Source organism: Microcaecilia unicolor, chromosome 11 (genome assembly GCF_901765095.1).
Source record: "Microcaecilia unicolor chromosome 11, aMicUni1.1, whole genome shotgun sequence".
Taxonomy (NCBI): Eukaryota; Metazoa; Chordata; class Amphibia; order Gymnophiona; family Siphonopidae; genus Microcaecilia; species Microcaecilia unicolor.
This window is the reverse complement of record NC_044041.1, coordinates 58,663,592-58,689,993: the sequence shown is the minus strand read 5'-3', so window position 1 is coordinate 58,689,993 and position 26,402 is coordinate 58,663,592. Positions and strand designations below refer to the sequence as shown.

At 43.9% G+C, this 26,402-nt stretch overlaps 1 protein-coding gene across 1 annotated transcript in view; it reads right to left on the bottom strand.

Annotated features, from left to right (window-relative positions):
• Positions 1-1,154: 1,154 nt before the first annotated feature.
• The window catches only part of LOC115480360 (carbonic anhydrase 15-like), a 34,112-nt gene continuing 8,864 nt past the window's right edge, over positions 1,155-26,402 (bottom strand). The window contains exons 3-8 of the mRNA XM_030218997.1: positions 19,598-19,768; positions 18,667-18,827; positions 15,886-15,978; positions 14,858-14,924; positions 9,337-9,503; positions 1,155-2,146 (exon numbers count right to left, since the gene is read on the bottom strand). Of these exons, the coding sequence (XP_030074857.1) occupies positions 1,937-2,146; positions 9,337-9,503; positions 14,858-14,924; positions 15,886-15,978; positions 18,667-18,827; positions 19,598-19,768 (869 nt within the window). The 3' untranslated portion in view covers positions 1,155-1,936. The remainder of the gene's footprint in view (positions 2,147-9,336; positions 9,504-14,857; positions 14,925-15,885; positions 15,979-18,666; positions 18,828-19,597; positions 19,769-26,402) is intronic.

Here is a 26,402-nt window from a genome sequence, read left to right as displayed (position 1 = left end):
CCAGTAAGTAGGAAGGGAGAATTGTTTGAAGGTACTAAGCAATGGTGGTGTGGACATGAGAGTTAAAAAAATATTACTCTGCGTCACAGTCCTGCTTCAGCCTCCATACCATCTACTTACCTGAAAATGGTAACTGCCAGGTGCATTCACAAAGCAGCCCAGGGAGTGTGACCCTGTAGCACTGACCCCCAGCACCAGAGACAGCTGTCACATGCAGCACTTACCCCCCCCCCCCCCCCCAGAGACAGCTAATACCTGCAGCATTCACCACCAGCACCAGAGACAGCTGTCAAATGCAGCATTGCCCCCCCCCCCCAGCACCAGAGACAACTGATACCTGCAGCACTGACCTCCAGCACCAGAGACAGCTGTCAAATGCAGCATTGACCCCTCCTCCAGCACCAGAGACAGCTGATATCTGCAGCATTGACCTCCAGCACCAGAGACAGCTGTCACATACATTAGCATCAGAGACAGCTGATACCTGCAGCACTGATCCCCAGCACCAGAGACAGCTGTCGCATACACTAGCATCAGAGACAGCTGATACCTGCAGTACTGACCTCCAGCACCAGAGACAGCTGTCAAATAAAGCATTGACCCCTCCCCCAGCACCAGAGACAGCTGATACCTGCAGCCAGTGGCGTAGGAATGGGGGGGCGGTGGGGCGGTCCGCCCCGGGTGCACGCGCCTCACTGGTTCCTTGCTCTCTCTGCCCCAGAACAGGTTACTTCCTGTTCTGGGGCAGAGAGAGCAAGGAACCAGCGAGGCGCCGACACCCCCCCAGCGGCGTGCTCTCGGCGGATTGGCCCTCCCACCCGCCCCTCACCGCCTTCCAGGTATGTTCTCGCGGGCGGGGCGGGGCAGGGTGTTACACTACGGAGGGTGCGTCGCGCTGCACCCGGGGGGGGGGTGCGCAGCGGCGACCCGCCCCGGGTGTCAGCTGCCCTCGCGATGCCACTGCCTGCAGCATTGACCTCCAGCACCAGAGACAGCTGATACCTGCAGCACTGATCCCCAGCACCAGAGCCAGCTGACACCAGTAAATGTGCAGACCTTTCACATCACCATAGACTGCTTTATTTTAATAAAGACCAGTCCAGCTTCTAGTCATAGTATCAGGTGCCTTTAATAGAATTTTATTTTTCATTCTGAAAAAAAAATCCTTTGCAACATCCTCAATCATTAGCAAAATTTTAAGTGCTCATAAAAAAAATGAACATTCAGAAAGAACCCTGCTCTGCCCCTCTCCCCCCCCCCCCCCCCCCCCCCCATGGCTTCAATCTCACCCTTTTGTAAAAATTAGAAAATACTTTGACAATTTGTAGGTATTTTAAATCTTTCTCTGTATAGATGTATCTGTGGGTATATATACATAATGTTAAATACACATACACATGCTGTCCAGGTTTTAAAAAGTCTTCTCTTATTTGACAAATAAAAATCATAAGAACAAAGCAATGAATCTCTGTGCAGGTGAGAAGTGTCAGAATGTGTTTCCTTTCATCTTTTGGACTGATGTCGTAGTCTGACATAGGTTGTCTACCCCCTCAGGAGGTTGTGAGGCCCAACAAGTTTTACAGAGCTGAAGACAATGATATACTTCGCCTCACTCTACTGTCCCCAGGAGCCTAAGGGTCTGTCTTTAGATATCATTGTGCCTGGTCATGTCCATATGTACTCTGAAACCAGGAGCAAAGGAGAGGAAAAGATCTCCTCACATCATCTAGAGGTACAATAAAGGGCTTATAAATAGCCCCTGAATCAAGCGGAAACCCTTTTAAAAAGCTATAGGAGTGTGGATCTGTTTGTAATCTAAAGATATACATATATATACATACATTTATCTCTATTACAAATAGAAAAAACAATTAACCACAGTGAGCTGGGTAAATTCCACTTCATTGAACACTAGGAACCAATTAGGGCCCAGATCTTACAAGTGAAGCTGCATCTGTCCCAGCAGCAGCAGGAAGAGGAAGGTGAACTGACTCACATGGACAGAGGCACTGTGGTTGATCATGGTATATTTAGAAGCATAGACCTTTCGGTTCTTCAGAGGCTGGGGTGGGCGGAAGTTGTTCTTCATCTTCACAGGGGTCTCACTGATAGCAGTAAAGTGAACTGTGTCCACAAACTCATTGAGCTGCAGTAGGAAAAAAAGCAAGAATTAATTCCTGTAGGAATATGTGAAAGACAAGTGCTGCATGCATTAACTGTCAACAATTCTATGAGCTATGATGTCATTGGATATAGTGTAATGTCTTGTGGGTGTGTCTGAGTCGCTCTAGTTGCTCTGAGAGTGAGTCAGTCTGTGTCAGCATAGGATGGTGTTAGCAATCTCTCTTCAAGCTGTATGATAACCAACTGACAGAATTTTGTATTCATTAGTTTTACCATGTCTACTGCAAGTATGATGTAAATAGTTATCTGAAGAAACTGTAAGTAAACATCATTTTTGTTTGGAAGTTAAAGAAGAGAGAGTAATTGAATCTTTTATTCAAGAGTATGTGTGAAAGAGAGAGAGAGAGAAAATAAATGGGAGTTAACACTTCTAAAGCTCTGCTGCGTATGGGCTAAATCTGCTGAAGTAAAAGTCTATTTTTTCATTTCTCCCCATCATATTGGGTTATGGGCCCAGACCACTAAAAAAAAAAGAAAACATTAAGACATTTTTTTTTATCTCTCCACACAAAAGACAAGATGGCAGCTGCACCATTACTATGTTCTCTCAAAGTGCCCCAACTGAATGAATATAACTATATTCAGTGGGAGATGAGATTTAAATGTATTATTGAAGCAAAGAAGCTAAATATATGTTTGGATCAATTTAAATATATGTTTGGACAATTTTGAAGAATGGAATACTGCAGACTGTTATGTCAAAAGTATGCTATATGAAGCTCTGACAGAGAAACAGGCAATATTGATTGATGGAAGAGACACCTCAAAAGAAATATTGCAAAAATTGAAAACCATGTATGGTACTTCATATACAAAACAACAGCCTATATGGTTATCAGAAATAATTCAATTGAAGTTGAATGACAAGAAAAAATGTAATGATCATATAACACATTTAATGTCAATATTTAAGAAGCTAGAATTATCGGGTATACCTATCTGCGATGCTTTAAAGAGAGCTTTTATGTTTACATCTCTGTCTAAAAGTTTTGAAGTATTCAGGACAGTGAATGAAGCAATTGAAGGACAATCTTTTGAACAGGCTGTCTCTAAGCTTAGACAAGAATGTATTATAACAGAGGAGATCTGTTCACCAAGAGAGATTAACCAGAATGAAATATTTTTCTCAGCAATCCATAGTAGGAGGCGGAGCTATAATGAAAAAAGCCTGCCCAGAAACAAGCTGATTTGCTATTCATGTGGTAAAGAGGGACATGTATCAAAATACTGTAACAAGAATAACCACACCCCTTCTAGCTCATTTAAGCCAATGGAGAGTAAGCATGGTCAAAGAAGAAATTATGACCATGACAACAGTAAGAATAAGAGCTGTATAATGACAGAAAAATCTTTTAATATAATGAAGAACACTTCAGATAAAAATAGTTGGATATTAGATTCTGGCAGCACAAAACATATAACCAATAATAAAGAATTTTTCACAGATATGAGACCAGAAGATGGTAGTCTTCACACAGCAAATGCTGGCTCAACAATGATCAAAGGAAAAGGAAATGGACATTTAAAATGCATAGTATCAGATGGAGTCAAAAAAAACTCTTGTAAAAGATGTCTTATATGTTCCACGAGCAGTTTGTAATATGTTCAGTGTATCAGCATTAGACAAGAAAGGTTTTTCAATTCATTTTGAAAATAGTAAATGTACAATTTCTGATGGTAATGAAATTTATGCTGAAGGTTATATGAATAACAACGTCTATAAGTTAAACATTACAGGTGAATCATCACATCTTATAAAAACAAAGAAGAATACAGAATGTAATCTTGAGACCTGGCATCGTCGAATGGGACACAGAGATCCAAAGGTGATCTTGGAGCTGCAAAGTAAGCAACTTGCAACAGGCATAAAAATAAGTGCCAGTAATGGTAAGATGGAAAAATGCATAGATTGTATTACTCAAAAGGGGGTAAGACCCTCATTTCCATCATATAAAGGAAAAAGAAGTAGTAAAATACTGGACTTGATACATAGTGACTTATGTGGACCATTTAATATTCCATCACTAGGGAATAACAAATATGCATTAATATTTGTGGATGATTTCTCTAGATACTGTATGGCCTATCTATTAAAAGAAAAGAATCAAGTTGCTGATATGTTAAAGAAGTTTGTAGCCTTGGTAAGCAATAAATTTGATAAAAAACCAAAGATTCTACAGACTGACAACGGTGGTGAGTTTACTTCACAAACCATACAAACATTTCTAGAACAAGAAGGTATTCAGCACATAAAGACAGTTGCATATACACCAGAACAAAATTCTGTAGCTGAAAGAAAGTTCAGATCGCTTGTAGAAATGACAAGATGTATGCTATCTGATAGTAATCTTCCAAAGAGATTATGGGGAGAAGCAATTCTCACAGCAGTATACCTACAGAACAGACTACCTACAAAAGGGACTGATCGCACCCCACATGAAATGTGGCATAGTAAAAAACCAAATCTGTCACATATAAGAATATTTGGAAGTACAGCATATGCTCATGTGCCGAAACAGAAGAGACATAAGCTGGATTCCACAACAGAAAAAGGAATTCTAGTGGGCTATGATTCAGGTCACAAAGGTTATAGAATTCTGAATCTAAACACTGGATTTGTTGGTGTAAAACACATCACATATTTTGATGAAAATAAAAAAAATTGATAAAGACTGGAAAATTCCAAATGAACCTTATCATCCAGAATATGAAAAGAAACCAATAATCAATATCCCGGTGATTATAAACACTAACATACCAGAATTGTCTGATAATAATTTTTCTGATTCTAATGAGGAACAGGAAAATGAAATAGATACAGAAAGTGTTTATACTGAAGACAGTACCACTGATGAAGGGGAAATGATTGGAGATAGAATCTCGATCTCAGATGACACGGAGAGGTCAGACCAACAAAATGTCAGACGCTCATCCAGAGAAAATCGAGGTAATCCACCCCAAAGACTATCTTATTTAACAACTTCTGATGATGCACAAGAACCTTTAACTTGGGATGAAATTGATCAAATGTCTGAAAAAGAAGCAGAAGAATGGAAAAAAGCTGCACAAGATGAAATCGATGCGTTGCATAAAAACAAAACATGGAACTTAACTGAATTACCCCATGGCAAAAAGGCCATAGGATGCAAGTGGGTATTTAAGTTGAAAAGAAATGCACAAGGACAAGTAGAAAGATATAAAGCCAGACTGGTAGCAAAAGGTTATCTTCAAAAATATGGTGAAGATTATGATGAAGTATTTGCACCAGTAGTGAAACACAAAACAATCAGAACTCTCCTAAGCATAGCTGCATCAAAGAAAATGCAAGTGAAACACATAGATGTTAAAACAGCATTTCTTCATGGAGATATACCTGAAGACTTGTATATGAAACAACCAGAAGGTTTCATAGATACAAATAACAGTCATTTAGTGTGTAAACTGAACAAAGGTTTATATGGTTTAAAGCAAAGTGCAAAATACTGGAATGAGAAAATGCATGAAATGTTAACTGATTTAGATTTTAAGCAAGGAGAAGCAGATAAATGCTTGTATACTAGACAAAAGGAAGGTCATTGTGTGTACATTTTAGCATTTGTAGATGATTTGCTTATAGCAAGTGAAAGTGAAAAAGAGTATAACGACATTGTAAAGTGTTTAAATTAGAATGTTGAAATAACTGAACTTGGAAATGTGTCATACTATTTAGGTATGAATATTGAAAAACAGAAAGATGGTTCTTATTTAATAAGTCAGAAACAAAAGATTAATGATCTTATTGAAAGTATGGGTATGCAGGAAGCACACTCAATAGGTTCACCTATGACCACAGATTTTCAGAGGGATGAAACTGAAAGGGAACCATTACCAGATAACATTCTATACAGATCTGCAATAGGAAAACTTTTGTATCTAACTACCACTTACAGAGTTGATACAGCTAATGCTGTAGGAATTTTAAGTAGAAGAGTGAACAAGCCTACTAAGACTGACTGGACTGCTGTAAAAAGAGTGGTAAGATATTTGAAAGGTACAATTGACTGTAAATTGGTGATTCCGGTAAATAGTAATCAGAAATTGATTTGTTACTGTGATTCTGATTGGGCTGGAGATCATTCAGATTACAAATCCACAAGTGGATATGTGTTTATGTATGGAAAAACATCTATTTCATGGGCAAGTCATAAACAAACCATTGTTTATCATCCACAGAAGCAGAATATGTTGCTGTGTCTGAAGCATGTCGTGAACTAATGTGGATAGAAAAACTGTGTACAGATTTTGGTATAGAACAGCAGAGACCGATACAGATTTTTGAAGACAATCAAAGCTGTATAAGGTTGTCAATAAATGACAGGGTACAGTCTAGAACAGAACATATTGCAACAAAATTCCATAATGTCAGAGAATTGTCAAGGCAAGAAGTAATAAGTTTGCAATATAAACAAACTGACCAAATGATTGCTGATATCTTGACGAAACCGCTAGCTGTAAGAAATTTTGAAAATCTACGAGAAAAGCTAGGACTATATGTATATAAATAAATATATAAGAATTGAATTGTTGGACAATAATGCATGTGAAGGGGTATGTAGGAATATGTGAAAGACAAGTGCTGCATGCATTAACTGTCAACAATTCTATGAGCTATGATGTCATTGGATATAGTGTAATGTCTTGTGGGTGTGTCTGAGTCACTCTAGTTGCTCTGAGAGTGAGTCAATCTGTGTCAGTATAGGATGGTGTTAGCAATCTCTCTTCAAGCTGTATGATAACCAACTGACAGAATTTTGTATTCATTAGTTTTACCATGTCTACTGCAAGTATGATGTAAATAGTTATCTGAAGAAACTGTAAGTAAACATCATTTTTGTTTGGAAGTTAAAGAAGAGAGAGTAATTGAATCTTTTATTCAAGAGTCTGTGTGAAAGAGAGAGAGAGAGAAAAAAAATGGGAGTTAACACTTCTAAAGCTCTGCTGCGTATGGGCTAAATCTGCTGAAGTAAAAGTCTATTTTTTCATTTCTCCCCATCAATTCCCAGCCTCACACTAGGGCAGTGCCCTTACTTACAAACACTTCTTTCATCAGTTTAGATCACCTCATAACTCGGTAGCAGTGGCATAGCCACGGGAGATCTGGGTGGCTTGGGCCCCCCCACTTTGGGCTCACTCCCCCTCATCAACTGCAGCACCTACTGAATGGCTGGCAGGGGTATCTAAGCCCCACCAGCCAAAGAGATCTACTGCCCAAATTTCACCCCCCCCCCCCCATGCTGCCTATCTTTGCCTGCTAAGCCATGACCGGTTAAGTCTGAATATCAACTCAACCGATCATGCATTAGTCGGCATTCAAAACCCCAGATATTCAATGCCAGTTGCCAGAAACAGCCTGGCATTGAATATTCAGGTTAAACAGGTAGTCAAAGCTCTGCCTGCTGCTGCCTGAGTATCGGGGGTGATAGAGCCTATCCAGTCTGCCCATCCATACCTCTCCCTTAGAGAACTTATGTGCTTGTCCCATGCTTTTCTGAATTCAGATACATTCATCACCATCTCCAACGGGAGGCCATTCCAAGCTTCCACCACCCTTTCTATAAAGAAGTATTCTCTTATGTTACTCCTGTGCCTATCCCCTCTCACCTTCATCCTATGCCCCCTCGTTCCAGAGCTTCCTTTCAATTGAAAGAGACTCACCTCCTGTGTATTTATGCCACAGAGGTGTTTAAATGTCTCCCCTCTCCCACCTTTCTTCCCCAGTAGCTGGTTGGTAGTTATTGCTGTGAGAGCAGAGGATCTGAGGAGATCCAGGTTGGGTTTGACTCCATTGCATTTGTGGATTTTCTAGTGCAAGGACAAAACTAATCTGGATCAGAAGTCACTGCTGCAGCTCTCAGGACCTGTTTATTCAGATGTCTGTAGCAAAGCTGGGGATCTCAAAGTGGGATGGGAATGGTGTGGCAGGCATATCTAACAGGGGCCAGAAGCAGCAAGCGTGCAACCTGAGATGGCTGCCATATGCACCCCCTCTCCCCTGCCAGTGTCTCTCGAGTGATATGTTTGAGGCCCCTTTCAGTGGGGGACTGAAATGGTGCCCCACTTGCCAGTTCCTAAGACTAACTTCTACTGTCTGTGCCCTGAACATGGCAAGGAGAAATCAAGATCAGGTATACATGTGAAGTATCATATCATACCATATGTAATGAGTATCTTGTTGGGCAGACTGGATGGACCGTATAGGTCTTTATCTGCCATCATCTACTATGTTACTATGTTACTCCCTGGGTCTGCAGAACTGCAGCTCCCAGGTTTTCTTCCTGCTGGTTTTGTTTATTCTCAACTCTCAGTAACATCAAGGGCTGGCTGTCTTCCCCAAACCAGCATAGCTGTCACCCCTAACTTCTGCAAGTGGCTAATGGAGGATGGAAAAAAATACCTCTGTGAACATAAGGACCTTGCTTTAAGAGGAATGGGCCTCCTATACCAGGAAAAACTCAACATGTTCCTTTAAAGCAGGGAGCAGGGGTTCTCAATACAGTCCTTGGGACACACCTAGCCAGTCAGGTTTTCAGAATATCCACAGTGAATATGCATGAGATAAATTTGCATTGTATACAGACCTACCTCATGCATATTCATTGTGGATATCCTGAAAGCCAGACAGGCTAGGTGTCTCCAGAGGACTGGGTTGAGAACCACTGCTTTACAAGATCATTATATTCTGGTATTGCCATCAAATTGCTGGAAAATCTTCTACTTTTGAAGAGTACCACAGACAACCTTATTTATAGGCCAAAAAAGATTAGACAGCATTTCCCCAATATTGAAATAACTTCACTGGCTGCCTATATAGGCACGCATCATCTTCAAGGTGGCATGTACAGCTTTTAAAATATGTTACAGGCCAAGCCCCTGATTTTCTACATTCCACAATAATGGTTTAAAGCTCACAGCATACTTTCCACTCATTAGAACATTGTTTAGTGAAGTTTCATGTTTTAAGCAAATCTTTAAAAGTTCCTTCCATTATGTTTCCAACTGGGCAATGAATTTTCTTGGATATGCGAGGAAGAGTTAAAGACAGGTCTCCAAAATGCTGCTCTTAGTCCATTCTGAATGCAGTCAGTTTACTGAGACTGTAAAGCATGGCCGTACCTGAGCATGGCTGATAGAGATCGTGTCCTCAAATACTGTCCAGATAACAGCCTCCTCACAGTCAGGCGTGGTCAGTGAGCCTTGGTAACGGTAATACCTGGAAAGCTTTTCCATGCTGGGAAGGAGATTATCCAGGCGAAAGGTAGATGCAAGGTCTACAGAGTTTCCTGCAAAACACAGAGAAAAGTGGGAGGTGGGATTATGAACAGTCTGTACAATAAACAGAAAAAAGTGATCCATGGGTAGGGCCAGGACATTATATACAGACAGTCTGTACAATACACAGAGGAAAGTGGCCCGTGGGTAGGGCCATGGGATTATGAAACATCTATACAATACACAGAGAAAAGTGACCCATGGGTAGGGCCATGGGATTATGAACAGTCTGTACAATACACAGAGAAAAGTGGCCCATGGGTAGGTCCACGGGATTATAGACAGTCTGTACAATACACAGAGGAAAGTGGTCCATGGGTAGGGCCGTGGGATTATAAACAGTCTGTACAATACACAGAGGAAAGTGGCCCGTGGGTAGGGCCATGGGATTATGAAACATCTATACAATACACAGAGAAAAGTGACCCATGGGTAGGGCCATGGGATTATGAACAGTCTGTACAATACACAGAGAAAAGTGGCCCATGGGTAGGTCCGCGGGATTATAGACAGTCTGTACAATACACAGAGGAAAGTGGCCTGTGGGTAGGCTCGTGGGATTATAAACAGTCTGTACAATACACAGAGGAAAGTGGTCCATGGGTAGGGCCATGGGATTATGAACAGTCTGTACAATACACAGAGGAAAGTGACTCATGGGTAGGGCCGTGGGATTATAAACAGTCTGTACAATACACAGAGGAAAGTGGCCCGTGGGTAGGGCCATGGGATTGTGAAAAGTCTATACAATACACAGAGGAAAGTGACCCGTGGGTAGGGCCATGGGATTATACACAGTAGGGTAAATTCTCACAAGGTTGCCAAGATTTAGGAATTGGTACATTACTGCTCATTAACACCAATTAGCAGGTCATTATTAAATGAAGTTACATGTGCAACTGACGATATTCTATGACTTATGCATGTAAATTTGCACACTAGCTGCACATTTGGGCACGTAACTTTCTAGAATTAAGGGGAGTCTGTACAATATGCATGGGTAGATCTGTGGGATCGTACAAAGACTGACCCCTGGATGCAGTTGGGAATGTAGAATGTATTTATTTATTTATTTTATTGTGATTTATTAACCGCCTTTATGAAGAGATTCACCCAAGGCGGTGTACAATAGGTACAGTTTATCATAAAACTTACAATTTTATTAACAGCACAACAACAGTAAAATGACCAAATATAAACATAAATAAAATACATCAAGAGATAAGACCTGTGTCTGGTACTAAGTATACATGAACATAGACAGAAAGAGGTGATCAGTGACTGGGCCTATGGCTGTGACTGGGAATATGGGATAATATAAAGACAGTGGGACCGATATTCAGTCTGCGTGAGGTAGCCAGGTTGACTCCCGCGGTCGGCGCTGAGCACAGATTTTCAATGCCGGGCTGTTTCCAGTGACCGGCATTAAGTATCTGTTTTATTTTTAGCCGGTTTCAACTTAACCAGCCAAGTCATTATTCAGCGCTGGCCAATTAAGTTGAAACCGGGCAAAGACAGGCCTGCTATTTCGGCGGCCTAATTTGGCTGCCAAACTTAGCTAGTGATACACTGAATATTAGTGGATAGCCATCTACATCGCGCAATAAAGCCGGTTAAATGCTAAGTGCTGACCACGAATATTCAGCAGGAGATAACCAGCTATCTCCCACTGAATATTCATGGATAGCCGCTTAAACTCTATTTAACCAGCCAGGAAACGTTCCTGGCTGGTTAAGAAGCACTGAATGTTGAGCAGATTGTCTTTACAATATACAGAGAGAAGTGACCTGTGACTAGGACTGTGGATGTGGCTGGGAAAGTAGGATAATAGAAAGACAGTGCTATTTAACTGGCCAGAGCAGCTGCTGACCGGTTAAATAGCACTTAACTGGCTATCCACCGATATTCAGTAGGGGATAACCAGCTATCCCCTGCTGAAGATCCATGGTTAGCAGCTAGCCGATTATATCACCCGATATAACCGGCTATCCGCCGATATTTAAAGCCAGTTTAGCGGCCATATTTGGCCGTGTGAAAATGTGAGATATCAATGGCCAGTTTAAAGATAACCGGTGAAGTCTGAATATTTTATTTATTTATTTGCTGCATTTGTATCCCACATTTTCCCACCTGTTTGCAGTCTCAATGTGGCTTACAGTATGATACAACGACAATCACATTAATGGAATAAGAATTTCAGAATATAGATACAGATAAGGTGCATAGGAATATCATGGCAATCATATTAACGGAATAAGAGTTTCAGAATTGTTCCAAATAAGATGCATAAGAATATCATGTAGGATTGAAAGTGTATAAATATATAAAACATAACATAATGATATCAGGACAAGATATAATGTTCATTGATGGGGATGTAGTTAAAATAAACAAGTTAGAAGACATGAAGGGGCATAATCGACCGCAAACGCCCATCTCCGTGGGCGCCTATCTCCGAGGATGGGTATGCAAAGGGGCGGGACAGACCGTATTTTCGAAAAAGATGGGCGTCCATCTTTTGTTTCAATAATACGGTTTGTGCCGGGCAAATGCATCGCATTTGGGCGGATTTGAGCCGGGTGGTATCGGTTTTCAGCGATAATGGAAACCGAAGGCGCCCAGCTCAAAAACAAACAAATCCAAGGCATTTGGTCGTGGGAGGGGCCAGGATTCGTAGTGCACTGGTCCCCCTCACATGCCAGGACACCAACCGGGCATCCTAGGGGGCACTTGTAAAAAGTTAAAAAAAAAATGTAAATACCTCCCAAGTCCATAGCTCCCTTACCTTGGGTGCTGAGCCCTCCAAATCCCCCCCAAAACCTACTGCCCACAACTCTACACCATTACCATAGCACTTATGGCTGAAGGGGGGCACCTAGATGTGGGTACAGTGGGTTTTGAGGACGGTTTGGAGCACTCCCATTTAGCAGTACAAGTGTAACAGGTAGGGGGGGATGGGCCTGGGTCCACCTGGCTGAAGTCCACTGCACCCACTAACAACTGCTCCAGAGACCTGCATACTGCTGTGATGGAGCTGGGTATGACATTTGAGGCTGGCATACAGGCTGGGAAAAAGTTTTTAAAGTTCTTTTTTTTTTGGTGGGAGGGGGGTTAGTAACCACTGGGGGAGTCAGGGGAGGTCATCCCAATTCCCTCCAGTGGTCATCTGGGCAGTTGGGGCACTTTTTGGGGACTTGTTCGTGACAAAAAAGGGTCCAAAAAAAGTGACCCAAATTCTTGCTTCTGGCGCCCTTTTTTTTCCATTATCGGCCGAGCGTGCCCATCTCTCCTCGGCCGATAAACACGTCTCAGTCCCGCCTTCACCACGCCTCTGACACGCGACAGACTGCAGTTGGAGGCGCCCAAAATTGACTTTCGATTATACCGATTTAGGCGCCCATGAGAGAAAGGCGCCCATCTCCCGATTTGGGTCGAAATATGGGCGTCTTTCTCTTTCGAAAATAAGCTGGATAGCCGGTTATCTTTAAACCAGCCAAAAAGGCCGGTTACCGGAAATGGATCGGCATTGAATATCCAGGCTCAGCGCTGACCGTGAGAGTTAGCCTGTCTAACTCCCGTGGTCTGAATGTCAGTGCCTGTCTCTCTAGAAGTGACCTGTGCCTGGTACTGTACATGCACAAACAGAGAAAACAGGTGACCTATGACTAGGACTGTAGAGAGTGCCTAACTGGATCAGTGTAACAGTCAAATAGGATCACATAAATAGCTGTCCTATCTTTTACCACTAAAAAGTTAACTAGTTAGTGCTAAATATTGGCATAACCAGTTTTTTTAGCGGTTAAAAAAAACCAAGATACTGAATGTCGGTCACTGGAAACAGCCCAGAATTGAATATCCAGATTTAACACCAGTGGCAGACAGCAGCACTGACCTCTCAGCCCTCCCCCCTGGCTGGCTGAATATCGGGCCCGATGTCTCTAGAAGTGACCTGTGGCTGGTTCCGTGCGGGCTCAAACAGAGCCGATTGCCTTCCCCCCTGCCAAGCTGCTCGCTGTTTTTATGAGCAGCTCATTTGCATCCTGTTTGCTTTGAGCATCCTTCGCTATTTCCAACTCGGTAATTTTTACCAAGGTGGAACTAGCAATCGGTGCTTTAACGGAACTTTGATGCATCTGCCTCTAAGTGCTGAATATCAGCATTTAACCATATAAGTGCTAACTCTGCCCCCCCGGTGCGCCCACAAAATAGCTGGTTTTGGTTTAGGCACTAGCTATGTATATTCAGAGGCACCGTTTGGTTAGGTGCCACTGAATACCTGGTTAGCCCTGGTTAAATGATTTAAAGAGGGAAAGGGAAATGGGACTTGATATACCGCCTTTCTGAGGTTTTTGCAACTACATTCAAAGCGGTTTACATATATTCAGGTACTTATTTTGTACCAGGGGCAATGGAGGGTTAAGTGACTTGCCCAGAGTCACAAGGAGCTGCAGTGGGAATCAAACTCAGTTCCCCAGGATCAAAGTCCACTGCACTAACCACTAGGCTCCTGGCCATTTAAATTACTTTGAACATCAACTCCAGTGTCTCTACAATATGCAGAGAGGTGTGACCTGTGTTTGGTACTAAACATGTGCAAACATAGACAGAAAGGAGTGACCCATGGCTGGGATGATGGGGTAATACAAAGACAGTGTCTTTACAATATACATAAAGAACGTTGCCTGAGCATGAATGGGACATATTCAAGGGAAGAACTGACTCTGAGTTAGAGAAATGTCTATGATTCATTTCTGGTTATTAGAAAACATCAGATTTAGGAAGCCTTTTGAGCCTGTATGTGGAAAACATTAACTATACTAAAATGTCTTACAGAGCTGTGAATGAGTGAGGTGGGGGGGGGGTGCAGGGCCGTGCCAACACGGTAAGCGAGGTAAGCATGGCAGGAGGGCGCCATCCTCTGGGGGGCGCCCCGCCGCACCATGCTTACCTCGCCCTCTTCTCCCCAGATCCTTTTCCTTTTTTTGTTTAAATTTACCTCTGTCCGGCGGCAGCGTAGCGTTAGTGAGAAGGAGGCGGCGCTCCCCCGCCCCGACGTGTCAGTCTTCCCTTCGCTCAGTTCCGCCTTCTTCTGACATCAGAAATGACGTCAGAAGAAGGCGGGACACTGAGCAAAGGGAAGACTGACACGTCGGGGTGGGGGAGCGCCACCTCCTTCTCACTAACGCTACGCTGCCGCCGGACAGAGGTAAATTTAAACAAAGAAAAAGGAAAAGGATCTGGGGGGCGGGGCGGGGCCAACTGCAGGGGGGTGCCGGAGACCCTAGGCATGGCCCTGTGGGGGTGGGCAGTGCCTGTCCATTTTCCCTTGCACCTCCCAGACATGCAAAAACTGCCAAATACTCACCTTTAAGGGACACATTCTTCAAGCCTGCCAGGATAGTGTTATAATTTGGGTTATCAGCCTCTGCTATCTAGAAAGAAGAAAAGGATTAGATATGGCTGTCCAGCCCAGGTGTGGCCTGCATCACTTCACCAGCTGGGGACAGAAGGATTTACCCTCTAGATGCACTGAAATCTAAGTCTGTTTCATCCAGGGACACTCACTGTCACCTCCAACAAAGTCTCTATCTCCTTGTACCCAGTAAGCTCTTCAGGGAAGGGATTCACTCTACTTCTGTGGAATATGCCATACTCCATGCACCCTGATTTCAGGTAGTGCAGAAATGTGAGCAGTGGCGTAGCCAGAGGGCTGATTTGCGGTGGGCCTGAGCCCAAGCAGGGTGGGCCCAAAAAATTCATCTCTTCCTCACTCCCCCCCTACCCGCCCCCTGCTGCCGCCAAACCCAAAAAGAAAAGAAATACCTGAGCTGGTGGGGGTCCACAAGCCCTGCCAGCTGAAGACCTTCTCCCAGCAGAAAGTACACCCCGTGCCACTGCCAACAGTGACCCAGTGTCGCTGACACGACCAGCCTCGTACATGCACTCAAACTGAGCATGTGCGAGGTGTGGAGTGCTAGCTGCTTGAGAACACTGCAGTTGATCGCACAGGGAGTAAGGGCTCTTTCTGCTGAGAGGGGGCCTTTGGCTGGTGTGGCAGGGCTTGCGGATCCCCACCAGACACCCCAATGGAGCACTGATTTTGGGTGTGCCTGAGCCCAAGATGGCACCCAGGTCCACCCATAGCTACACACTGCTGAATGTCAGTATCCTACAAGCAGTTTCTTTCAGCAGCTTCCCTGAGAGGGCATTCAAGGATGAACTAGTACAGATACACGTAAAAACAATGTCCTACTTTATGGATCAAATGCTACAATACAGATACATTCATACAGCATACACAGACACAGGCACAAATATATAACCATGTAGACACATGAACATACATTTGCAAGAGAAAAGGTGCTTACACATGGACACACAGACAGAGCTTACTGTGAATAAGAAACCCAGAACTGCCAACCCATTTGGATCCTTCGTTGCCTCTGCAACACTTCGGTACTTGGCATTCAGATGAACAATGTGCAACTGAGAGAAGGAATGGAGAGATGTTACTCACAATCCTCAGGGCATGCACAGGCCCTGGTGATCACCCTTCTCTTGCATATGCATGAAGTTCGTGCTCTCCCCTTCCCCAATGCCTAAACACTGATCTATGACATGACACAATAACCCGAACCACAGGAAAAGAAAACACTGGGCCTTCAGGATTGAGAACAATGTTATCCTTTTATTCAGAAAATGACCCGATATGGGCCGTGTTTTGGCATACAAATGCCTGCCTCAGGGGTCTGAAACCTCTTTCCGTCTGCATCGATGTTACAGTATTGTCTGGCTTTGCGAGTCTTTTCGCTGGTGACAGTGTATCGAGCTGATTGTTGGGTGTGTTTTCGGTGAGCTACAGATTTTGGACGTGGCCAGACAATACTGTAACGTCTCAATCCTGAAGGCCCAGTTTTTGCTTTTCTTGTGTTTCTGTTGATTTTTCTATGCTGTTACCCTCTCTTTTGTGACTTTTTATGACACAATAACCCAGCACAACGTAATGTGTGTCATACAAAAACATAGTATAAGGTCAATAACACAAGGACAATCAGGAAAGGATTTAGAGATGATATAACAAAACGTAACGTGTTCACATGTGTACTTATCTATGGTTTATGATTTATTAAGATACCAACTCTTTTGTAAGGACAAGTCAAGGTACTGTGCAAAATAAGCAAAGGGTAAGGAGCAGACTGGGAAAAAGACCCAAAAGTCCAGAAGTGAAGCCCAAACAAACTTTTATTAGCAACAGAAGTGGAAGAGTTAAAAACCGTGCCCAACTTGGCCAAGTTTGACCCACCAAGGCCTGCCTCAGAAGCTTACACTAACTTTATTCTATAGTACTTAAGCCCCTGAGGCAGCCCTCGTTGGGCGAAACTTGGTCAAGTTGAGCACAGGTTTTAACCCCTCTGCTTTTGTTGCTAATAAAAGATTATTTGGACTTCACTTCTGGACGTTTGGGTCTTTTTCCCGGTCCGCTCCTTACCCCTTGCCAGTTTAGCCTTTGTGGACCATCTGCCTGTTTGTTTTCTGGGATAGCCAATGTACAAAATAAACAATATAGTTAGAAAGGAAAACAGAAAAGAGCAAGCACCCAAGGTTTACAAGCAAAAATCACATAATCAAAATCTACATCTAAAATCAGGAAATAATTTTAAAATACATTGTCCACTTCTGACCGCATTGACATCTATGGCAGGTATTTACACTCATTCATCACTTCTCAATGTTGATCTTTTGACCAAGTTTCTACTTGAATTTATAGAACCACCTTTCAGGGAAAATGCTCACGACAATGAACAATCAATAAAGTAAAAAGCATTATCATAGAGCATCTGCTGAACCTGAATGGAACTCACTTGTGCTACTACTGAAAAAGGTATGACCTAAAATCTAAATGAATAAAATAAACAATGGGGCTGATATTCAGACCATGGCAAACTCCCGCAGTCAGCGGTCAGCCCAAATATTCAACGCTGGGCCGTTTCCGGTGACCAGCATTGAATATCCGGTTTATTTTGGGCCGGTTTAAACTTAACCAGCTAAGTTAATATTCAGAGATAGCCGATTAGGTTTAAACCGGACAAAGATATTGCAGGTATTTAAGTGGCCCAGTGTCGCCACCTATAATAACCAGCTATGCAGTGAATATTCAGGGATAGCTGGCTATATTGTGGGATATAGTTGGGTATCGTCTGGCTCCTAACCATGAATATTCAGTGGGGTGTAGCCAGCTATCTCCTGCTGAATGTCGCTGGATAGCTCGTTTAAGTGCTGTTCCTGTCTACAGGGCCGGTGCCATATGGTAACTGGGGTAACCACAGCAGGGGGGGGGGGGGTTGCCGACATTCAGGGGCAGCAGAAACTGAAAAAGCGTACCCATTGTGCAGACCCTGGATCAATGCACTCCACTGGCTCTAGCCCTTCCTAACTGCCCTGCTCTTTGGAATGCCTAGCAGAGCGAAAGGAGTATTATTTTCACTGCCGCCGCTCTGTCTCTAGTGAAATGGGTCTGGTACGCCCGCACCAGCACCGTGTACTCCTCTGAGTCACAAATTAACTATGTCCAGTTTCATGAAACCGGAAGTAGTTAATCTGAGGCTCAGAGGAGCATGTGTTGCCAGCGTGCCAGACCCATTTGACTAGAGGCAGAGCAGCGGAAGTGAAAAAAAATGCTCCTTTCGCTCTGCTAAGTATTCCAAATCAGAGCAGATAGGAGAAGGGGAAGGCTAGATGGGTGGGGTATTTGGAGAAGGGAGGAGATGCTGACTGATAGTTTGCAAGGGGGGGCACCGACTGATAGTTTGCAGGGGGTAGCCACAGACCCTAGCACCGGCCCTGCCTGGCCAGTTAAATGGTTTTTAATATTGGGGGGAACCTGTCTGGCCACCCTACCTCTGCTACTTGCAATTTCATAAACTGAAGGTTCCCACCTGATCTGGTGAACACTGACAAGCTGATCCAGATCCAGTAGTACCCAAATAGTTCCACAGACCCTCAGGCTGTACAAGTCCATGGATGGCAATGGGACAAAACGGAGACCAGCTCAAGCTGTCAGAGTCATCCTGCACCAGGCAACAACCTAACGGGCATTTGTGTCATTTCTGAGCACTATGTGGTCACTCTCATTTTGTAGAGATGGTTAGAAAGGTCAGTGGACCACACACCTACCTCCATGGGGTACTGCTTGCCATCCACAGTGTGCTCAGAGCCATCACTCATAGGACTTCCCCAATGGAAGTGGAATTGTAAGGCCTGGAACGTGTTGGGGAGGCCAGCTCCACTGATATTCATGTTCCCAATCACTGTCTCGCCTTCCAGACGCACCAGTACTGCAGACAAACAGGCACAGACAGCACAAAGAGATTAGAGAGCAACACAACACACCAGAAAGCAATGCACCATGGTAGAAACCAGCACACTGCAACACAGTGAAATACTGCATGGGGCTTAGAGACACAGCACAATGTGAAAAGTTTAATAACACAGCGCAAATCAGCACAAAACAAGACAGTACAATGGAAAACAGGACCGGCTGTAGTATAGACAGCACAATAACCCAACACAAAGCAGCATGTGTTGTACAGAGGCGTAGCTTAATATTGTAGGGACACTGGGTTTGATAATCAAAGTGATTTAAATGGCCAGGAGAGGCTCCTGGCCATTTAAATCACTTGTCCAGGGCTAACCAGGTATATTCAGTGGCACCTAACTGAACAGTGCCCCTGAATATACCCAGTTAGCCCCTAAGCCTAAAACCAGCTATTTTGTGGGCAGTCTGGGGACACAGTCGGCACTTATCTGGATAAGTTAACCAGATAAATAGGAATGCATAAAACATTTATCCAGTTTACCATATCCAGATAAGTGCTGAATATTGACATTTAACCGAATAAGTGCTATCCAAATATGTATAACCTGATATTGCACAAGGTAGGAATGGAAGGACTTTGGAAAGAACAGAATATGGGTCAGAACTGATACTAGAAATATTTCGTATGCAGCACTGAGCTCCTCGTATATTCTGTGGACAGTTCAGTTCCGCAAACTCTGTATAGCACTAGCTTTTTATACAGCTATGACATCCGTTCTCAGCACTCACCTGAGTGTCCATTATTCATTAACCTCCACATGCCAGGAGGAGCTCTGTCGTATCCTTGAAAGATGATATTGCCCAAGTTCTGGTTTCTGTGCATTCGAGTCCTGTCTAAGTTAATAGGGGACTGGTTCTCCCCTCCACAGTTGTGGTTAACATCCTTCCAGTGAGCCGGACCTGTGGGTAGGAAAGTGGACAGAGAGCAAAGAGAAGCTTGTCAAAAGAAACGTAGAAAATGACAGCAGATAAAGATACTTCCCAATCATGGATGTTATTAGCTCTGGACAAATTAACACCCAACAGAAACGTAGAAAATAGCAGATAAAGACAATATGGCCTATTCATCTACACTAGGAGTGTCCATCCTCGGTCCTCGAGGGCCACAATCCAGTTGGGTTTTTAAGATTTCCCCAAATTACTATGCATGAGATCTATTTGCATACACTGCCTCCATTATATGCAAATAGATCTCAAGCATATATTCATTGTGGAAATCCTGAAAACTCGACTGGGGCCCAGATGCACTAACTCCACGGAAAAAGCCCTTCCCTTACCGATCCCCGGTTGTTGCTTAGCGATTCTGAAAAAAACGGGTATGCATGAAGGAAATCGCATGCAAATGAGCTGCTTGCTGTTAGCTCATTTGCATGCGATTTCCTTCCTAGAGGGGGGAAGCCAGTCAGCTGAGCATGCGCAGAGCAACCAAGCGTTAAGCATGCCTGCTTTGTGCATGCCAAAGACGGCTTCATACACGCAGACAAGCTGCGTGTATAATAGCTGTCTACAGCCTCCAATAAATTGTCACAAAAGTGCCTGTTATGCTTCTTACATTTAAAAAGCAAAAGTGCCTGCCAATCACAGTGCATTTAGCTGTCAATGGTGTCAGCTAATAGCACTGTGATTGGTTGAGAGAAACCTGGGTCTCCCTCGGATCTTTGCTCTCTCTTTCTACCTCTGCGTAAGGGGGAAAGTTCTCTCTCTTTCCAGGGTCCCGCGCTCTCTCCCTCTGCTGCACAATTCCGCATTTTTCTGTGTGATGGCTGAAAAAGCAGGAAAAGCAGCAGCTTCTGGGCCGCTCTTATGCCCAGCAAAACCAAAATGTAATCTGGTAGACGATGGACATCGGGAGGAGCAAGAACCGACAGATCAACAACTTCCTTGCACCAGCAACAGCTCACAGCAGCCCCAGCCAGGCATTAACGAGAGGTGCAGACCTCGCGTTAGATTTTCCACGGTAAAAGAAGGGACTGCTTTTGTGCATGGGGTCTGAAAACGGCTGTGCATCGCCTTGCATGCACATTATAATAATAATTAGCTCATTATTATAGCTTTTAGATCATTTGCATTCCGTTTTCGTTAGCTGCTACCGTGGCAGAAAAATGGCTCGGAGGACCCTTTTACACATGTCTCGTTTTACTACTCGCTCGCTAAACTGGCTAGAACTAGTTTAAAAACCATGTAGCTGGCTCGTTAGGTTTAGTGCATCTGGCTCTGGGTGAGGGCCATGGTTGGACACCCCTGGTCTTCACCAACAGAGATGCAGAAAGATATTCCTGGATTTATCCTCAACAGAAACACTGATCCTCTTCTAAACTGAAATTAGAGCATGACTCCCACCCAAAGGCACTGTGCCCAAGGGTACTATAGAACACTGTGGCTCAGTGAAAATGGCACGGAGTGGCTCAAGTCACGGGGTGATAGTGATACAATTTGAGCAGGGTCAGCCCTGTGCAGCAATGTTGCCAGGGCTGCGGGTTTCCCGCCCAATTGGGCTCCTTCCCGCGACCCACTGCGGCTTTTTCGCGCCGCGTGCAGGTTACAGGATTTTGGGCGGCTTCTTTTTGACCCGCCGGCAGTTTTTTCACCCACCGCGTTTTTTCCGCTGGTTTTCCGCCGCGATTATGTCATTTGTATGCAAATTACCTAATTAATATTTATTAATGATGCCATTCATATGCAAATGACCTCATTAATATTTATTAATGATGTCATTCACATGCAAATTAACTTTGTGCTGTTTGGGGCGAGAACATTTTTTCCCATGTGGCAACACTGTTGTGCAGGGGTGGGAATGCTGTTTGCACACAGCCTCTCTCTGATCAGGAGTCCCACTTCCTCTGCTGCCCCCTCCCCCAATCAGGGATGTTATTATCTCTGGACACATTAACATACAACTGAGCAAAGGCTGGCTCTGAAATAAGAACTGCTGGGAACCAGGAGATCTTGCACTACACAGCCCCAACTTCAGAAGGAAAAGGGAAAAGGGACAGCAGGTAAGAAGCACGGCTCGCTCAATTCCTCTTCCTCTCCCAGTCTCATAAAGTCCTCTTGTAATTTTTCACAATCCTCTTGCGATTTAACAACTTTGAATAACTTTGTGTCATCAGCAAATTTAATTACCTCAGTCCCATCTCTAGATCATTTATAAATATGTTAAAAATCAATGGTCCCAGCACAGACCACTGGGGAACCCCACTATCTACCCTTCTCCGTCTCTTTATCACTACTTTTCCCAGCTGGTGTTACATGGGAAATATTGGCAGAATGGTTTATTCAGGCTGTCCAGCAGTGATTTATCCACTTTACTTAGATGTACATATGGAGCCCAATGGAAAGCTGTAAGCATTACATCACTGTATCAGAAAAGCACTGGGGTCGTGATCCTAAGAGATTTGTGGAAAACAAAGAAGTTATGATCATCTGGGACATCCTCAGCCCAACAGACAAAAACCTGAATGCAAGAAAACTGGGCATAGCGGTAAAAGAGAAAAACACCAGAATGGCATTGATTTTAGAGGTGTCAGTCCCAAGCGATTACTCTGTGAATCACATGGAGAGAGAGAAGATCCTCAAGTACCAAGAAATGCAGTCTGAGACCAAGAAAATGAAAGATAAAGAAATATTTCTCATTGTTTTGGGAGCCACAGACTCGTTCAAAAAGAATTTCCAAGCATATCTGGATAGGTTGCCTATACTGGTTACATCTTATGAACTCCAAAGGGAAGCTCTTTTGGACATGATGCAAGTTTTACGGTGAGCATTAGCCGTAATTTGAGATACTGCGATCATACTCCACATGCCCTGGCTTATGAGCGAGGTTCATTTCTGTCATGGTATGCGCAAAACTAACCCACTTGGAAAAACTACCCTGAGAAAAATTGATCCCATGTCCCTTCACTACCTTTTCGGGTTGTAACTGCTGCTGTGTGCAGGTTACCTCCAATGTTTTCTCCTGTATCCACTTTGGACCATAGTAACATGTGATTTGATTTAAGTTAATATTCCACTATTCATAGTACATCATGGAGGATTAGTAATAAATAATTATATAGTCATTTAAATCCCTGTGCCTCAATCACCAACTGTAATTGGATGATCTTGGTATCTCGCCAAGGACATAAAAAGACTTGAAGTTGTTCAGAGGAAGGCGACAAACATGGTATGTGATTTGTGCCAAAAGACTATGAGAAGAGACCTGAAGACCTAAATATGTATGCCATAGAGCAGGGGTCCTCAAATCCAGTCCTCGAGGTCCACAACCCAGCCTGATTTTCAGGATTACCACAATGAATATGTATGAGATCTATTTGCATTCACTGCTTCCATTGCAATATGATCATCAATAATGTTTTATCTTCTAGCCAGCTGCCAGATCTTTGGAAAACTCCTGCAGTTAGACCCAGTGGCGTAGCTACTTGGGGCCAGGGGGGCCTGGGCCCCCATAGATTTGGCCCTGGACCCCCCTGCTGATGACCCTCTCAACCCCCCCTCCCACCGCCAACCTGCCGTCGCCTGCCTTTGCCGGCGGGGGACCCCAAACCCCGCCAGCCGAGGTCCTCTTCTCGCAAAAGGCTTCCTTCTGTTTCTGACGTTCTGCACATAGGACAGAAACAGAAGGAAGCCTTTTGCGAGAAGAAGAGGACCTCGGCTGGCGGGGGTTGGGGTCCCCCGCCAGCAAAGGTAGGCGACAGCAGGTTGGCGGTGGGAGGGGGGGTCGAGAGGGTCGTCGGCAGGGAGGGCAAAGTTGGTGGTGGCAGCGGCGGTGGGGTCAGCAATGGTGGGGGGGGTCGGCAATGAGGGGGCTAAAATGTGCCCCCTCACCTCGGGCTCTGGACCCCCCTCCCACAGAAGTCTGGCTTTGCCCCTGGTTAGACCACTACTGAAGAAAGTACATTGGACCCATCAATACCAGTAGGTTACAGACCAGTGTCTAATTTATGTTTTCTATCCAAGATCACCAAGAAAGATTTTTTTTTCTCAATTGACTGATTATGTTGATAAAGTTTTTGCCCTACAACCTGGGCAATCAGGTTTTCTCCCAGACCACAGCTGCCGGACAGTTCTGACTTCTCTTATAAGTGAGTTACATGCTCATTTGGATAAGGGATGTATAGCTTTACTGGTCTCTTTGGATCTTCAGTCTGGTTTTGATCTTGTAAGTCATTTGTTACTGCTTTCAAGCTTGACCAAGATAAGCATTAGTGGTACAGTTCACAATTTCTTTGCATCTTTTTTTAGAAGGACTTTTTATGTAAGAACGTCGACTTCTATTTCTTCTACTCGACCTTTATTTTTGCGAGATACGACAGAGATCTATTCTCTCCCCACTTTGTTTAACCTATTTATTAGCTCTTTGGCAACTATTATACAAGATTTTGGAATTAATTTTCATTTTTACGCAGATGATATTTTATTGGGGTTTTTTTATACCTCTCCCAATCAAATTTACCTCGCTTCTTTACAACAGTGTTTGACTTCAGTTGCTGACTGGCTGCAATACCATCTTGTTCTTAATCATACAAAAACAACTGAATGTTGGATAAGTGCTGGGTTTGATCAGCCTTCACCAATTCCAGTCCTGTTTCACTCTTGTATCGCCCCAGTCCCTTCTTTTAGGTATTTGGGGAGTCAAAATAGACCCAAGTCTATCTTTTGGACCACAAATCTCTAATGTCATAAGATCAGATTTTTGTTCATTATGGGGCTCGATTTCTAAGGAGAAAACATCTAAACGGTGGCAAAAAGCAGCATTTGGATATTTTTCTCACAAAAACATCCAAATTGGTATTTTTGAAACCTTTACTGTTTGTCTACAGTGTGTCCAAACCTCATGGGGGTGTTTTAAGGGTGGAATTTTGGTGTTCCTAAGACTTGGACACTTTCCAGTCATAATGAAACAAAACAAAACCGTCCAGGACTAAAACTAAGATGTTTTGAGCTAGACCTGTTTTTAGAACTAATAAGGCACAAAAAGGTGCCCTAATTGACCAGGTAACCACTGGAAGAAATCACTTTGATTCCAGGGCTCTGTCCTTTCCTGATTCTCTTCCTACCTCTCCCTCCGCACCTTTAGTGTTCACTCTGGTGGATCCTCTTCTACTATCCCTCTGCCTGTCGGCGTACCTCAGGGTTCTGTTCTTGGTCCCCTCCTCTTTTCTATCTACACTTCTTCCCTTGGTTCATTAATCTCATCCCATGGCTTTTCCTACCATCTCTATGCTGATGACTCCCAAATCTACCTTTCTACCCCTGATATCTCACCTTCCATCCAAACCAAAGTTTCAGCGTGCTTGTCTGACATTGCTGTCTGGATGTCTCAATGCCACCTGAAATTAAATATGACCAAAACCGAGCTTCTCATTTTCTCCCCCAAACCCACCTCCCCGCTCCCCCCGTTTTCTATTTCTGTTGATGGCTCTCTCATTCTCCCTGTCTCCTCAGCTCGAAACTTTGGGGTCATCTTTGACTCTTCTCTCTCCTTCTCTGCTCATATCCAGCCGATTGCCAAGACCTGTCATTTCTTTCTTTACAACATCCGTAAAATCCACCCCTTTCTTTCCGAGCACTCTACCAAAACCCTCATCCACACCCTTGTCACCTCTCGTTTAGACTACTGCAATCTGCTTCTTGCTGGCATCCCACTTAGTCACCTCTCCCCCCTCCAGTCGGTTCAAAACTCTGCTGCCCATCTCGTCTTCCACCAGGGTCGCTATACTCATACTACCCCTCTCCTCAAGACCCTTCACTGGCTCCCTATCCGTTTTTACATCCTGTTCAAACTTCTTCTACTAACCTATAAATGTACTCACTCTGCTGCTCCCCAGTATCTCTCCACACTCGTCCTTCCCTACACCCCTTCCCGTGCACTCCGCTCCATGGATAAATCCTTCTTATCTGTTCCCTTCTCCACTACTGCCAACTCCAGACTTCGCGCCTTCTGTCTTGCTGCACCCTACGCCTGGAATAAACTTCCTGAGCCCCTATGTCTTGCCCCATCCTTGGCCACCTTTAAATCTAGACTGAAAGCCCACCTCTTTAACATTGCTTTTGACTCGTAACCACTTGTAACCACTCGCCTCCACCTACCCTCCTCTCTTCCTTCCCGTTCACATTAATTGATTTGATTTGCTTACTTTATTTATTTTTTGTCTATTAGATTGTAAGCTCTTTGAGCAGGAACTATCTTTCGTCTATGTTTGTGCAGTGCTGCGTACGCCTTGTAGCACTATAGAAATGCTAAATAGTAGTAGTAGTAGGAATGACCTCCCCTTACACCCCAGTGGTCACTGACCCCCTCCCACCCTCCACCCCCCCCAAAAATAAAATGTGATTAAAAACATTACTGCCTCTATGCCAGCCTCAGATGTTATAGTAGTGGTGGGTGCAGTGCACTGCAGACAGGTGGACCCAGGCCCATACCTCCCCTTACCTGTTCCATTTGTGGTGGAAACTGTGAGACCTCCAGAACTCACCAAAAACCCACTGTACCCACATATAGGTGCCCCCTTCACCCATAAGAGCTATTGTAGTG